The sequence below is a fragment of the Amphiura filiformis genome, chromosome 8, assembly GCF_039555335.1.
Source record: "Amphiura filiformis chromosome 8, Afil_fr2py, whole genome shotgun sequence".
Lineage (NCBI taxonomy): Eukaryota > Metazoa > Echinodermata > Ophiuroidea > Amphilepidida > Amphiuridae > Amphiura > Amphiura filiformis.
The window spans coordinates 39,842,776-39,859,520 of NC_092635.1; the positions used below are offsets into that span (position 1 = coordinate 39,842,776).

A 16,745-nucleotide genomic window follows, 5' to 3' on the forward strand; every position below is an offset into this window, starting at 1 on the left:
AAATAAAACAAGATTATGATCTCTTGAAATAACGTCTATGTATATAGTCACAAATCTTTCTAATTAAACTACACATATGGTGTTTGCCCATCCTGCCTTATAGTTAGATTTGGCATTGAAGATATTAAACAACAATAAATTGTTTCGGGTGTAACTGCAATACCTCATAGCCTTCTTTGTGGTGTAAGACAAATTGCACACATTCATAATAAAATTTTTGAATATCATACAATATTTGATAATGTGCACAAGAAATCTTGGTTATGTGAAATGAACACTTAGGTATTCAGCTACTAAAAATCCTCGACTTTTGAGAGAGGAAAAAATGAGAGTAAAGAAATCAAATAACTTGTTTACTATCCAAAGGAGAAACAACAATATGAAAAAACAATGCTGTATTACATATTGTAGTAATGCAACTCAAATAATTTTCTCTGTCATACCTTGTTTCATGCACAAACAATTATGTATCTTTAGATGCAAAAATCAAAATATATTTCGACCAAAATTAACAAAAGTCCATTTAAACAAAATAATAATATAACTGAAATACACAAAACAATGGGAGAAAATAATACTAAGGCGATGAATTCATATACCAGATAACACTATGGAAGGTAAATAAGGTATAAAAAATGTTTTGTTGACTTTGAATTAAATTTGAATTAATATGGTGGCGGCATCATCACATTGTACGCATAACGTCTCTCCATATGGTCAGGGTTTGAGTTTCTTCATATCTCAACAGACTCAGAGCTGTGGACTTTTGGTAGCAACAAACAAATGGTACGTGACCAAGCACCCAAATATCCACAATTATTTAGGTGCTTAATCCATATAGTACATACATAGATACATACAATAGATTAACATCTAAATAAAAGACCATCTTTTAAGATTTCCTTTTCATGTATATATATATATATATATATTCTACATCTGGTTTTGTTGTGGTGTTGTGAATGCGCCGCTGATGGCGCCGCTTGCCGCTGATTTTGTCGCAGTTTGGACGCCTGGATTTGATACCACTCCCCTTGCAAACTCCTCTTGAGCCTTCTGGAAATTAGCCCCTGTGGTTCGGTATAGTGAGTGTACCTGTCAGAATGTAACACAAAATAAAGGTCAGTGAGTTTATGGATACAGATTGGCTTGAATTGATATGTTGTAAACTAGAATTTGTGGAGTAACCAACAAAGCTATAGAAAATTGTGTAAGTTCACTGTTCTCATAAATAACTTTGTTTTAACATATTCAGGACTCAGAAGCACATAGTCTTATCTTCACTACTCAAGAATATGAAGGTCAAAAACCCCTTATTTCCATATGACATTGACAAGTAATTTTGTGATTATTTTGGTAATTCTAGTATATGTGACATGACCTGGTCCATGGAGGCCAAACGAGACATTTTTTTGAATTGAGTTACTATAATTATTACCTTATAAAAACACAAGGCTATCATAATTATACTGAAAACACCAAAGGTCTAGCATACTTGGTTCTAAACTTATGAAGTTTTGTGATGTCTATTTTCTTATGTATTGTATTGTGTTTTTACTCCATATTTTTGCCTTTATCTCAATTTCAAATTTGCCGCCTTTGGCCTCCATGGACCAGATTGTGTCACATATTTAATACTAGTTAATGACATAATTTATACACACAAATGAGGATTGTTATTGGAAAGTTCCTATTGAGGATAAAATGTTTTACTACATGTCCAAAATCTTCAATCATCTTTTTTCTCAAAATGATTCAAATAGAGATAACACAAGTGGAAATCTGCATATGCACACTCTCCTTGCAATTGCTAAAAGAAATTTTGATGAACATTATATGACATGGATGAAGGTTTGACAGACTTTTCAATCCTAAATTAGAATAGTACATGATCATGTTCAAATGAAGCAGATGCATAGATGACCATTATGCTGACAGCAGTTTTTTTTCTCACTTTTTTTCTGTTGAAGGTTGACATTGATGTTAATGTTTATTATCTATTTACTGGATACACCCACCAGTATCACTTGATTGAGAAGAATGTTAAGTTTCACCCCATAGACGCTGTGTGTGTGTTGATACCTCAACACCACTTTCACTCAAGTCAACCTGGTGGATATATCAAGATAATAGTTCTGCCTATAAAGTGTATGTGTGTAGACATAACATGCTTTTGTAAAGGAGCATTTAATGGTTCACTATGATTGATAATCATCTTTTTTGTTGACTTTAAAACATGAACCGTATTGTTTTGTAATAAACGCCTGGGGGCGTTGCATTTTTCAAAAAGGGGGGCGTTTATTGCAAGTGAATTGTCAGTGAAAAAAGCTTGAAAATCGGGTTCAATTTCCCGATGGTGCTCCTATTAAAAGGAAGGATTTACGACTATACATGATGGCGGCGCTCACGGAAAATGATATTTTCGTTGGAAATACAACACAAGGCGGTTCTCGAACCATGAGTCTCGCCTGCTTTCGCGACCACCTGCTTTTGCGATTACTTTTGGTAGAGGTAAATGAATTTGGCGGTTATCGGCTGGGCACGATTATCTGGCTGATGGTGACTGTACCCACCAAGTTTCATGCCCATGCAACAGTTTTTACTAATTTGACCCCAGATGACCCCTGGTGACCTTGAAATGACCTTCCAAAAATTTGGCTTTAAATGTTGACTGTACCAACTAAGTTTCATGCCCATACGACAGTTTTTACTCATTTGACCTCAGATGACCCCTACATGACCTCAGTGACCTTGACCCACTAACCAATACAAACCGGTTCTGTCTTGGGTCAAGATGCACCCACCCACCAAGTTTGAGGAACGTGCGACTCCTAGTCTGCGAGAAAATAGGCGGAAAGCAAACTTTAACCAAATTTGTCACATACATACGGAAAAGTAATTAAATAGTCTCCTGCCTTATCAGGCGAGACAAAAATTACACCTGTAAGTGCATGGAATTATTGAAATTCTACCATAATTAGGCAATGAAATGGATGGGAGTTGAGTCATCATACGTTTTGTCTTTTCAATTTAGCGATCGTGACTGACATGACTGATGAAGTTTTAAGCTTACCTACACGATATGGCATTGAAATGTTTGCATTTTTGTCAATTTTTCACAGAAAAATTGGAGGGGAGCGTTTATTAGAGGGGGAGCATTTATTACAAACAATACAGTATATCAATTAAAATACAATTTCACTTGATTCTTACATACACATAATAAAGAAATGCATTAACCGCAGCGACCAAAAGGACAGTGTGTAAATATTTTCTGTCTGGTTTTGCTCCAGACAGAAAATCCTCTCTAGCAATCTGCATTTATTTCTAGTTCATGCCCAATTCTCTAAGGTTTTGAAAAGATAGAAAAATATGTTCAATCTTGTCTGGACAAAGGGATGGGATCGTGAATCAAGAAGTACTCCTTTACTGTTAGACGAGACAATGTATATATAATGAAAGACAGAGATAAAAAGACTAAATCGCGTCTGACATCAGGGCAAAGGTGCCCCCTGATTGGTTGTCTAGTTGTCAGAATTTCAGACGCAAACTAGTCTTTTTATCTGTCTTTCATTATAGTGCATCTCATTTCAAGTTGAGAGAAATGCCATAATTATTGTGTATTTGTGTGGTGTCATTTTCGATCACACGTACCAACATAATTTCTCAGGCATACACATACACATTCATGGCACATTGGCCATGCAAACGTGTAAACACACTCTCAAGTTGAGACAAAATACAGTATCAGGCTTTGCCGTTTGAGCCTCAAATAAAGCTTAGGAGAGCTTTTTTATTGCTCGCCTACCTTTGGTGTAACAATAATAACCACATTATATACAGTACAGTTAACATGTTCTCCTAAAGCTCTCCTGTAGCACTCAAGGAGAGCGATTAAAAGCTCCCCTGGAAATTTCAAATGGCAAAACCTGCAGTATAACTATGAGAATGAATGAAATATGAAATGGAACCTGTTTAAGGAAGATGGTGTCAACCACAGCCAACACTGCCCATAAGAACCCCATGATTAGCATCATCCCGCCGACGGCCTTTTTACCCACAGAACCGCTTGCTACATGAGACAGACCATTTATAAAGCCACTGTGGAGAAGAAATAGAAATCAAAACAATACTGGATAACATTTTGGTTTTTAACTGATATGTTGACAGATGTTTGAAATTGTGACAGCAGTATCCAAGGGCAATAGTATGGCTACCTCCCTGTCTGCACAAACTCATTCTTCCAACACAGGGGCAATGGGGGGGGGGGGGCATGGTAGTGTTCAAAATGATTTGTCATGTTGGAATGATGTAATACATTTTCATGGGTGTACAACAGAACTGGATTTGAATCTGAATGCTTTAGATTTAATCTGGGTACTGCATATATATGTGATACAATCCACAAATGAGCACAGAAGTTGGAAAATGTGACTTTGAGCTGTCCAAAAGCTCCAAAAATTTCATATTTTGAGAAAAATTAGGTTTTCACAGATTTGAAATATTTCATACTTCTTTTCTACAGCTGCAAGTTACACAGCTATTACAAACACTGCAAATGACTAAAAATTGACATTTTATGGAGCTGGTTTCATCAGTGTTGTGCTCTGTTGTATGGCAAATTTTGCAAGAAACGTAACTTCAATTCAGGATATCATACAAAGCTGGTTGAAGTGTCATTTTGAAGCTTCAGGTATGATCTTTCCAAATCTGTAAAAATCTAAACTATATGATGGTCGACTTCTGGGCTCATTTGTGGTGGACGGTCATATATGTGTACTTTCATATAAAAAATATGCACTCATCGGCTGCTACAGGTGTCTTTTCTTACATAATACTAGGTAGGTATAAATACCAGACCCATTTCAAGTGGAGGTCACTTCAAATCATCCCCAAGTCACATAGTTTGGGAAATACAGAGATCATTCTCAAGATATATCACTTGGTGATGATTTGATTTGACTCTGCTTGAGATGAGGCTGGTATTTATTAACTATTAGAGACACATGTAGCAGCCAGCAAGTGTATCCTTTTGATATGGATATACACATATATCAAGAATGCAAGTACCACAAGCCATGGTAGTTCTGCAAAACTTGATTAAAATGTTGGTGTTCTTTTTATGCATCTTTTACATGATTTGCATCTTTGGAATATGACGTGACCTTTCTGTTCCACGTTGACAACAAACATTGGGTTATTCTATTTGAAATCGATACCCCCTATGGAAGACTTGACCTTAAACTCCCACACAGGGGGTGTAGATTTCAATTGGAGTCACCCATTCATGTAAACCCATTTAAAATTCATACTCCCTGTGCAGGAGATTAAGAGGGTGTATGGATTTCAACTTGAATAGCCCATTTCTGCAAGTGAAGCACGGGTATGAGTTAAGGTCTGTTCATACTATGCTGTAATTGCGATGCAGTGTCATGCGTTGCACTGCATTGTACTGCAGAATACTGCACTGCGGTATCGCAATAAAGTTAAATACATTTTAATTTGGAAATGCGACGAGTAATCGATCGGCCACACACCGCATTGCACAGGAATTGCGGTGTATTATGAACGGACCTTTATAATACAGCTCTGGTTGTTGTTTTTATGTTCAAAAACCACCATGTTTAAATGCTATTTAATTTGCCTCACTTTCTTCATTGCCACCATTACACTGAGTGGAACAGGTTCTAAGGTCACATGTTTTGAATGGTAGGTAAATGAAATGAAAAATTTATGAGCAATGTCTGAGAACTTTGTTTGGTGTGTTGAGGAATTCATGAGAAATGCCAAGAGATTTAGTTGTCTTGCTCATCCATCCGTTCATTCATTTACCCTTTTCAAAAAGATGGCATCCAAGATGGCTAACGTCGCCCACATTGCTGCAAATATCAGCATGACACCGCCGAATATCTGTTCGGATGTATCTTTTGTACCGTCGCCATTTTTGGCATTTGTTATCACAGCTAAGCCATTGACAAATCCCCTGAAAACATGCAAAAGTTTTATATATATAAAAAAAAGTAAACCAATTCAAGATAACCAGAGCCAAAGTTTTTTTTTATAATTACAGGTGTCACAAATATTTACACATTGTAGCATAGCTGTACAGTGATGTATGTGTAGGCGACACTATGTGACTGTTTGACCTTTGGCATGTACAATGGGATTTCTATTGAGTTGGAGATCCCGGAGAAAACCTGAGAGCGAGCATGGATCGGGATAAACCAAGTGCAAATATACACCTTGGGAACGGCCAGGGCTTGAACCAGGGAACTCAGCGGTACAAGGCGATAGAACAACCACTGCGCCAACTCGCTCTCCCAAATAAATGGTAAAATTGCACTGAAAACCTCTTTTTCTTTCTCTTCTTGAAAGGTTTTGCATCAATTATGGCAAGCCCTGTGCAAACTGGGCACCATACAGCCTTAGCAGTCAATTATCCACTCAAGAATAAGAATTAATGCTTTTATCATTCATATTGAATTTATTCATTTCTTTATTTAGTTCTTAACCTGGGGTGACCAATTAATGCATTGGCACTGTTCTCTCTTGGTTGCCAGGGGATTATATATACAAGTAACATCCTATAATTATGTACTAATTTGTACTTACACAGTTCCCCATTGGTCGATACCAATAGCCTGCACAATTGTCACCAATAATTGAATGAAGAATACAAAGAAGAACATGAAGAAGTTGAATGAACTATCACTCCTGTTGGCAGAGAAAATAAACATTAACCTTATTGTGATGTGGAGGGAGTTTTAAAAACACGGGCTCTGAACAAAATATGATGCACGCGCATACTGCCAGGCAAAAAACAATGGAAATTGTGATGATGCGTGCGCATACTGCCAGGCATTGACATCAGAAGTCAACTCACCTATACGCTGGCAAAGTGACGTAATAAATCGGGATTAACTACCATAGCAATAGGTGAAAACAACTTTGAATATATTTTGCTGCACTACAAGCAGGTTGCACTCATCACCTGTGTATGTCTGCAATCATGGATTGAATACAATGCCGGTCTTTTCAAAGATACTAATCTTACAGGTGCGAGTGATCAGCATGATATGGTTCAATGCAGAGGTACTGGGTGCACGTACCAGTGCAGTGCGGTATATTAAAAATTGTTTTCACCTATTCCTATGGTAGTTAATCCGATAATTACATAACTTTGCCAGCGTATACATAATATCTTTTCATATTGATTTTCTCTAACATAACACATTAATTATGATAATTATGAATATACACAAATGAAATGTCATGCCGGATGTTTGTTTGTGGTGGTATGAATGATTTTGTGGTACTACTACCAACCTTAAAATAGTTACAAAACCTTATGTGTTTGTGTAAATCTGTAGTTAGTTGTGAAAGTCCAGTGGTACACAACCTTTTTTTTCAAATGTGGCCTTATTTAGAAAGTCATGACCCATGTCCATATTGTGTAATAAGCCACATCTTTTTTCATTAGATCGCATGCTTTTGAGCTCATGAAGGGCAAGGAGCATGTATTTACTTCATAAGCTAATAACACATCAGTCAATATTTCATAACCTCGTGCACTTTCGTGCTTCATTGGAAAATGTGGAAGCAAGAATTCAGACAGGAATACTACTGTTCTATAATTCAATTCAAAAATCTCTGCTCTGCATTACTGCAGTGTCATCTTGATTATTGTTGCACCTCATGGTATACTGGTTTGTCCAAAATTTATCAGCACAAACTTCAAGTTATTCAAAACAAGATGATTCGTTTTATTTTGAACCTAGCTCCCAGAGATCATGTTGGTCAGGTTGAATTTGACTTAGTTAAACTTCTGGATATCCAAAACAGGGCTAGGCAGCTGAGACTCAACCACATGTACAATATTTTCCATTCACAGGGCCCTTCTTATCTTACCCAGTTTTTTACCAAAATTTCTGATATTCATTCTCATGCCACTAGGTCAAGCTCTTGGAATTTCCATGTCCCAAGAGTTGGTTCAAATACCAAAAAACCTTTTTTTCTACCATGCAACTCTTGATTGGAATAACCTACCTTCGCATATCAAATCCATTCTGGACAAATGTACTTTTAAACATGCTATGAAAAAATACCTGGCTAGAGTTGCTATGACCCATGAGTCTGCTGAGTTTGTGTAGCTTACTCCTTTAGGTCCCCGCCTTTGTTTTTTCTTATGTTTCGCACGCTCCCAGGCATCTTTTTGTTCTTTTGTGGGACCCCATTGGAATTAAGTCTACACAGGAAGCTAGACTTTATGGGTCATCCTGGCAATTCGGCATTTTGGTGTCTTTTTGGTGTGCAGCTTTTCAATGTGTTTATATTTTGTATGTTTCATTGTACAATTTTATGTCGCTTTTTGCCAAATAAATATGAATGAATGAATGAATGAATAATAGAGGTTTTCTCTACATTTATGGATTGATAATAACTGAACTGGTGCTCTAAACCGTTAAGTAATCAAGTCCAATCAATTTAATGTTGTATTGAACCTTCAATATACTTTAGTTGGTGGCACAATAGGGCAAGACATTAAATAACTGAAATGTGGATATTGTTTTCTGATACCATGTACCCTGAAAGTACAGTAGTATTCCGTATAGTAAGATATAGGCAAAACCTCTGTACCCGCTGTTCAATTCTTTCACATCAATTTCCTGATGTTGTGCATGCTTGTACTTCGGCAATTGGGTAAGGTTATGACATAATGGTACTTCTTGGATGATCAAATGTGTTGCCCCACTTTACGAGATAATCACAGTGTACAACTTGGTATGTGCAAAGGGTTTGTGAACAAATAATGCGGTTCTGCACAAAATATTGTTTGAATTACAGAAATCATTGTGTATTGCATTTTATTTAGTTATCATACTTTTGAGGTTATCACCGCAGTATTAGAGGTTCAAGCTGTACCATTTTCCACCCTGCAATGACGTCAGTACGAATTTCACTGGGTAAAGCTTCAAATCGCTAGTGTTCGCTCAAAGCGCTGGCATACCCACACACCGCATATAGTTGCATGTGTTAAACAGCTGCCTCAATGCATTGATATCACTGCCACATCAGGGTGAAAAAATGGTATAAGCCTAAATTTAGGGTTACGGGTTAAGAGATAATTTAGAGATTTTATTTGCTGTTCATTTTTAAAATGTCAAATTACCGATGCCAAGATAGAAGGAACAAGGCTACATTGGTATAAAAGCCAGATGGTCTTATACCATAACTAAATTATCTGAAAAATTTCATTTCAAATTACTTTTTTCACAAGTGAGGTATCAAATAGCAGCTCACAAAACTTTTCCCCATATTATTTGCTTAAAATTATTTGAGTTGGAAAACCAAGATCAATCAAAACAAAGGGATTCAGAAAAAGAATAGTTTGCACTATCTACAATGTTAAGTTACCCTTGTAGAACATCATAATCCTGTTGACTTGTGCAAATTTTGAAAACATTGTTGCATAACACATGAACAAAACGCAGGAGCTAGTGCAAACTATTCTCTTTCTGAATCCCTTTAAGTGTGTGAACTATTTGCCATAACCTTCGCGAAAAACTGAGCAACTTTGATTTTTCACCCTATACTACTTGGACATTGGCCCAAGATCTATTGTGGCACAGAGATACAGAAAACACACAAAAAAACATTTGTGTGTGAAGTACAAATTTTGGACAAAGTATGGGGGTTTCAGAACCCTTTTTTTTCCAGAATAAGGCGATAAAAAACAAAACAAAACCCTGTTTTACGGGCTTGACCGACCCAGATTTTGTATTTTGGGAGGATTTTTTTAAAATATGCTAAAATCATGTAAAATCAGCTGTTTTTTGGCCAAAATCTATTGATTTCACTGAAAATGTTTGAAATCTTTTTCAAAATATGTTTGCAAATCAAATCAAATTTTAGGGTCATTTTAGCCTTTTGGCAACCGATCCTACTTGAAAAGGCTGTCCGCTGTAAAACAACAGGCTTCTTTCGCCGCCTAATTGTAGATTCTTTTTGTGGTGTTTTGATGAATACTAACCTGAAAGCTTTGTACACAGGTCGATACCAGCAGATAAATGAACATGGAACAAATAAAATAAAAAATAAGATGGATAATCCAAAAGTTGTGCCCGCAGATGATCCTCCGCGGAACTGAAATATGCTAATGAGACTATAAAATTCAGGAGCATGACGATTGAGTAAGCTGTGGAAGAGAGATGACACAGATGAAATGCATTATGATTAGTGAAATGTGACTGAATGAAATTGCATATATTTTTTCAGTGCTATAACATGTTGTCCAAATCAAAATTCAACTTGCAAATCTTGTTATTTTTTTAAAAGTAGCATGGTGTCTATTAATTTAATTGGTTATTCCAGTTGAAAACCATACACCCCTATGGAAAATATAACCTTAATCTCCCACACAGGGGGTGTAAATTTCCAATGGAGTCACCTATTCAGGTAATCCGATTTGAAAGTTACACTCCCCTTATGGGAGATTAAGGGGGTATGAACTTTAACTGGAATAACCCTATGTCGCAATGATTAAGCTCTTCAAAGGAACTTGGATTGAAGTTTGTCATTGCAACAAGAGCTACATTGTGATTCATGAAGGTGTATCATATTGTTTGATGGCTTTGTATATTCAATACATGAAGAGCTTTGTTGCAAAACCCCTTACATCCACTTTTGACTTTTTGAGAAAAACAGCTTTTTTTAATTGTGCAAGTATTACTTGTTCGATTTGATTCAATTTGGGGTTGGATAAAGTGTTGATGAATAGAAACTAAAAAGAATAGGTTTGGGGCAATTTTCAAGCCTTCCTATTTATTTTATTATTTCTTTCATATCGCACCTTTTGTGGATGTAAGGGGTTTTGCAACAAAATAAATTTACCCCTTTTCTAGAAACCACCTTTGCAATCAAATTTGAGCCCATTTGTTTGCACTACATTATGTAACTTGACCAATGCTTTGAAAATCAAAAAGATTATGAATTTTTAATTAAATTCGTTATTTTTGCTGATTCGGCGTCCTCCCGAAGCTACACCTTTTGTTAATTAAAATGATTTTTCAAACATAGTGACCCAAAAAACAGTTCCTTTTGGTTTTAATAGGTAAAGAACATCCCAGGCTACCATTATACATCAAAAAAATTAAAACAAAACAATTCTATATTCATTTTAAGTTCAGATTTCCGGAAATTCCCTAAGATTTCCCATGTATCTTTACCCATACTATAATATTATGCCAATAACCCAATTTCGCCAAAAATGGACGTAAGGGGTTTTGAAACAAAGCTCTTCACATATAACTGTAGCTAATTCAACCCATCGTGGGACGTTTCTCCAACAAATCCAGGCTGCTGGTCAATCATCTGCCAGTCATGCATAGCGTGATATGCATGATCACCCGGTAGCCTGAATTTGTTAAAAAAATGTCCCACGATGGGTTGTTTATGTGACATGATCTAAACCAATCAGGCCAAAGTCTGTCAGGGATGTGGGGATTTCAACATCAGCAAGCTTAGGTACAGAGCAAGTTAGTGATGGTAAACTTTGGTCTGAGTGGATTAGATCATAATTATCACACACTGATTCTTGAAATAGACAAGATTTGAGTATTGGTATTTTCATAAGGACAAAAACTTGCTAGATGCTAGTATAACCCGAGGTTAATTAGTGCAAGATGACCCAATCTGCAATACTGAATAGCTGCCAGGTGTATTATTTTTAGATGTGGACAATACAGAATGCAGAGATTATCAAATTTTCTACAAGGCAGCTATTGCAGATAGATCCTCCTTGCACTAATCCCCTCAATATATGGGTAGTTCACCTGTAAATGAAATTCAAAAACGTGGAAATAAAATTATGAGTGATTTGAGAGGGAGACATGTCTCTCTTGTAATGTTGCCGACCAGATCCAAGGAAGATGCCGCAACATGAGCATTTACATGGTTTACCTGTACATGGAAGCGAAAATGATCAATGAATGATTGAACGTATCCGAGATGTGACAGCCAGTACAGCCTTCCAAATATAACGAGTCCGATTCAGACTAACAAACAGCTTGCTGTATTCAAACTTGTCACCTGGGGGTGTCATAATGACTTAAACATTTCTATCACAACCAAATTGCGATGCACCTGCAATATTACAAGGTGCCTCTGAACCGGAATCAATGTGATGACCAGTATCCACCAATTTCTGCAGCACTGTGCACGACCATGTTATTCCAAGCAATTTCATTTTTTTTTTGTGTATAGCAAAATAAACGTTTTTCCAACTTGTTTCCTAGCTTTCTACTCACATAAAATTTCAGCCCTTCATTTGGTACACAATATGCATCACCAAGGATTTAAAATGAATTCCCCTACTATAACATTCCAAAACCATAAGGCTCCATATAATGTTCAAATGTATTACATTTTCTGCATATTTCCATGCAGAACTGTGAAATTTACTACTTTTCTTCAGAAAAACAAAACTATTTCTCCTAAGTAAAATTCCTCAAATGTCCTTTTTTTCGCTGCACGATTTGCAATATTTTACACACATAGTATTGGATCCTAGTTACGACTTGAAGCACTGCAGAACTGTGAAATTTACAACTTTTCTTTAAAAAAAAAAACCAAACAAGACAATTTTTAGGTAAAATTCCTCAAATGTCCTTTTTTTCGCTGCACAATTTGCAATATTTTACACGCATAGTATTGGATCCTGGTTTTGACTTGAAGCACTTAACCCTGTCAGAATTAGCCATGGCTTCTCTGATAGATAACGCCTTTAGTTGTTTGTGCAACTACTGTAATAAGATGCATCTATTTAGAAATCAAGAGAGTGTAGTGTGTTTGGAAGGCAGTATGTTACCAACAACATTAAAGTGACAATGTCAAGGTCATCAATTGGGCCATTCTATTTAAAATCCATACTACCCCCGTGGATGATTTTGGAAATATCTTTCACAGGAGGAGTGTGATTTTCAAATAAAATGTCACATTAGGTGACTCCACTTGAATTTCATACACCCTCTGAGAAAAATTCAACCTGGATCTTCCACTGAGGGAGGGTGAGTTTCAAATGGAGCTGCTAATGTGTTCATTCTATTTAAAATTCATACTCCCCCTGTGGAAGATATTTCCAAAAATCTTCCATAAAGGGAGTGTGGATTTTAAATGGAAAAGCCCATTTGTTGTTGTACAAAATTATACAAATGCATCTTTATGGTACAAACCAGAGCAGATATCTCACACTTCCCACAATGCATTTCTTCCCTGTACTGATTGTGCTATTCAGTACCACATGGGTCGATTAGTGACAAGAAATACCTCAACTGCAAGATCTGGGTGCGCTTTCTTAATTGAGTAATTTATGTTATCGACCCATGTTGCATTGAATAGCAAATCAGTAAAGGGAAGAAATGCATTGTGGGTGAATAGCAAATCAGTAAAGGGAAGAAATGCATTGTGGGAAGTGTAAGGTATCTTCTCTGGGTACAAAGTGGAACTAAAGGCATAACTCCGGAATATAATACTATGTGTTATAATGCGCATTATTCCGTAAAATATACAGTGTGAAGGGTATTCCAAACTTATTCCAAACTATAAAAAAGCGCATATTGACATTCAGTAGGATTTACAGGTATCCAATACTGTGCCAAAATGAAGATTTAATAAAAAATTTCTCGTAACATTCTGATGTTGATGAATGTATAGACGAATCTGACGAGCCAAGTGATAGTCAAGATTAAGTCGGCCATCCGCGCCAAACTAGCTTAGTTCGTTTGGATTGCAATCCAACACGCCCACTATCGTGAGCGCATCAGAGCGTGTAGCACTTGCGCCACGGGAGCGGTAAACGCTGCATGCCTGTGATACTGGCATCGCGTAAAATGGATGGAAGGCCCCCAGCTATGGCTGCCAGTGAGGTGTAGGAATGTGTCAAGTCGGATTTGTATATAACTACATGACTGGTTGATTGGATATGACTGAAAAGTATATGTGCACCAGGTCATTTATGATATGATTGCGAGTCAAATATCTGAATGAAAATACAAACTTTTCACTGAGCCCAATCCTCACCTGAATGCTTTATACATAGGCCTATACCAGCATACAAATGAGCATGGAGTAAACCCTACCATGAAAACTAGTGATAGACCAAAACAAACACCAGCATCTTTGCTATCACCAACAATCATATAAGCTAATGCTAGAACCATATTAGCAACTAACATAAAAGAATATGCTGAAAAAGAAGGGGAAAGAAAAAAGAAAAGAAAGACAGTTATTATTTGTATATAATTGTTGAAGGACACAACACACAGATGGCAGGCCTAGAAATCTGTGGCAGTTTGGGCGAATCCATTTGGATTCTCGCAAGAGAATTTTGCGAGAATCCTTGATTCGCGCAAATCTACCTCCTGCTCCCGCTGCACAATGATTGAAAAAAATACTGCCCTCATACAGTCTGATTTATAATTAGTCATCCAAGATGGCGGCTTTGGCGAACGAAAGATCGGCATGCAACCGATGGCTGTTTTTGCTGTTAAAATAACAGCAAATCAGTATTATAGTACAAATTATTAATGATTTAAGTAAATTATCCCATAATGCGTCATTTTGGGGGTTCAGTTGCTTAAAAAACAAAGTATAAATAGTTAAACCAGGAATCAAACTTTGTACATATTTTTTTCTTTCTGTAAACTGCAAATGCGTTATGCGATTCCATATGGATTCGCCCAGTTGATGTTTTACGAGAATCTTTGCAGGAATCGATTCGCGGATTCGCGTCGGATTTCTGAGCCTGGACGGACACACAACTTGTGATGGCAAAAGGTCATTTCCTTTGGACAACTTAAAAATTGTTGAAATACACAATTTTTGTCTCATCTGTATCACAAATCCAACATGGTGGATTTCTCATAGCCGAAACTTATATACATTTGGCTATATAGAACATTTTGTTTTGGTCTGTGGTGTAAACAAGATTTAATTTTAGTCAAATTGAGAGACTCTTTCGGTTTGATAACAGTAGTCTCTACTTCTTCAGGTCAGATGGAATGCAATATAAGTAAAATATTTGTCTTTATTTAGGATATACAGGGGTGAACACAACTGGTACTTTAATTCTTTTGCTAACTGTATATAGCAAGACTCAATACATTATTAGCTGTTCCTGAAAATCACAGTGCAATTAATCAGATACCTGATGAAGGTTCAAAAGTAAAGGCGCTCTGGTGCACATGTTTGACTATTCATATCTTTAAAAAAAAAATTTGATCAATGAAATTCAAGTATTTCAATGCAACAGCTAATCAAGCATTCCACCAATCTTATAACACATAGCTTACATGTAGGCCAAACAGATTTCAGGAAATTACTTCATTTCTTGGGGCCAATTTGCTTTTCAACACTCTTCAAACAGAGAGTAAAATATTCCCGGCTTTTTATTGATTTTTAGCACACTTGTTCTACAAGGATCTTTGTGAGACAATTTGAAACCTACGTGAGCAACTCAAAGAAATAATCTTAGAGCATAAAATGACAATGGTCTATTCCAGTTGAAATCCTTACACCCTATGGAAGACATATTCTTAATCTTCCACACACGGAGTATGAATTTCATATGAGGTTTACCTGAATGGGCGACTCCATTTGACATATACACTCCCTGTGTGGGAGATTAAGTTCATGCCTTCCATAGGGGGTGTATGAATTTCAACTGGAACAGCCCAATAATACTTTGGTAGATTGTTATCATAACATACCTACTACACTCACAACAGCAGGTGTCTATATAGCAACATTATTACACTGACAATATTTCAAATATCTTAAAATGTGTGCCACAGCATTGATTTGTCACTTCTAAGCAAACAACATTCTAAAATTTAAAAGCAGATCCTAGGGGAAAAGTACATCAAATTGGGTTCTTTCGTAAAATATTTCTCGAGTTTTGCTCTTAAACTGCAGTGCGTTCCACACATTTGAAATGCTTCCATTTGATATCTCTTGGCATACATGTATATTCCATTTTCAGATTGATACATATTAGGTTAGGGGTGGGATGAAAGTTCCATATACTGTTAGAAGTGAACATTTTTGCAGGACATTCATTTTTGCGCTTGACACAGCTATTATGAAAACAGGCTTTGCCGTTTGTAATTTGCAGGGGAGCATTTAATCGCTCTCCTCAAGCGCTAGGAGAGCATTTTTACTGTACTGTATATATGTGGTTATTATTGTTACACCAAAGGTAGGCGAGCAACAAAAAGCTCTCCTCAGTTATATTTGAGGGGAGTGATGGGGAGCAATCCGAAGAAAACTCAAAATCCTATATAATAAAACAACTAAAGTAATTAAAAATTGGCAAAGCACAAAAAATTACACACGCAAAAATGACCACTTTTACAGATGTAAATTTCACCCACAGCAGAACTTTAAGCTAGAGCATAAGGATGAACATGTGTGGGTGTCAACTGAAATTTATCCAAATATCTGTCTAACATAAGCAATCCATTTGTAGGAAATTGCCATTCTCACATCGAAAGCTCTGTATCTGCAAGAAAACACACATCCCTGAAAGAAAAACAAAACTGTTATCATATTTCAAACCAGGCATGAGACTTTTTCAAAGCTCATTTTCTGACCTGGGCAGAACTTTTCCAGGTGTATATAAACTTGCAAATTCGGTGTGTTGGAGTACATATGCTATAAGTTTGCTAATACATTTAGTTTTTTATGTTAAT

The 16,745-nt window shown here is 36.5% G+C and overlaps 1 protein-coding gene across 1 annotated transcript in view; it reads right to left on the bottom strand.

Annotated features, from left to right (window-relative positions):
- Positions 1–594: 594 nt before the first annotated feature.
- Positions 595–16,745, bottom strand: part of LOC140159020 (secretory carrier-associated membrane protein 1-like) — a 98,311-nt gene continuing 82,160 nt past the window's right edge. Inside the window, 5 exon segments of the mRNA XM_072182341.1 lie at positions 595–1,095; positions 3,972–4,101; positions 6,613–6,714; positions 10,031–10,137; positions 10,140–10,195. Of these exon segments, the coding sequence (XP_072038442.1) occupies positions 934–1,095; positions 3,972–4,101; positions 6,613–6,714; positions 10,031–10,137; positions 10,140–10,195 (557 nt within the window). The 3' untranslated portion in view covers positions 595–933.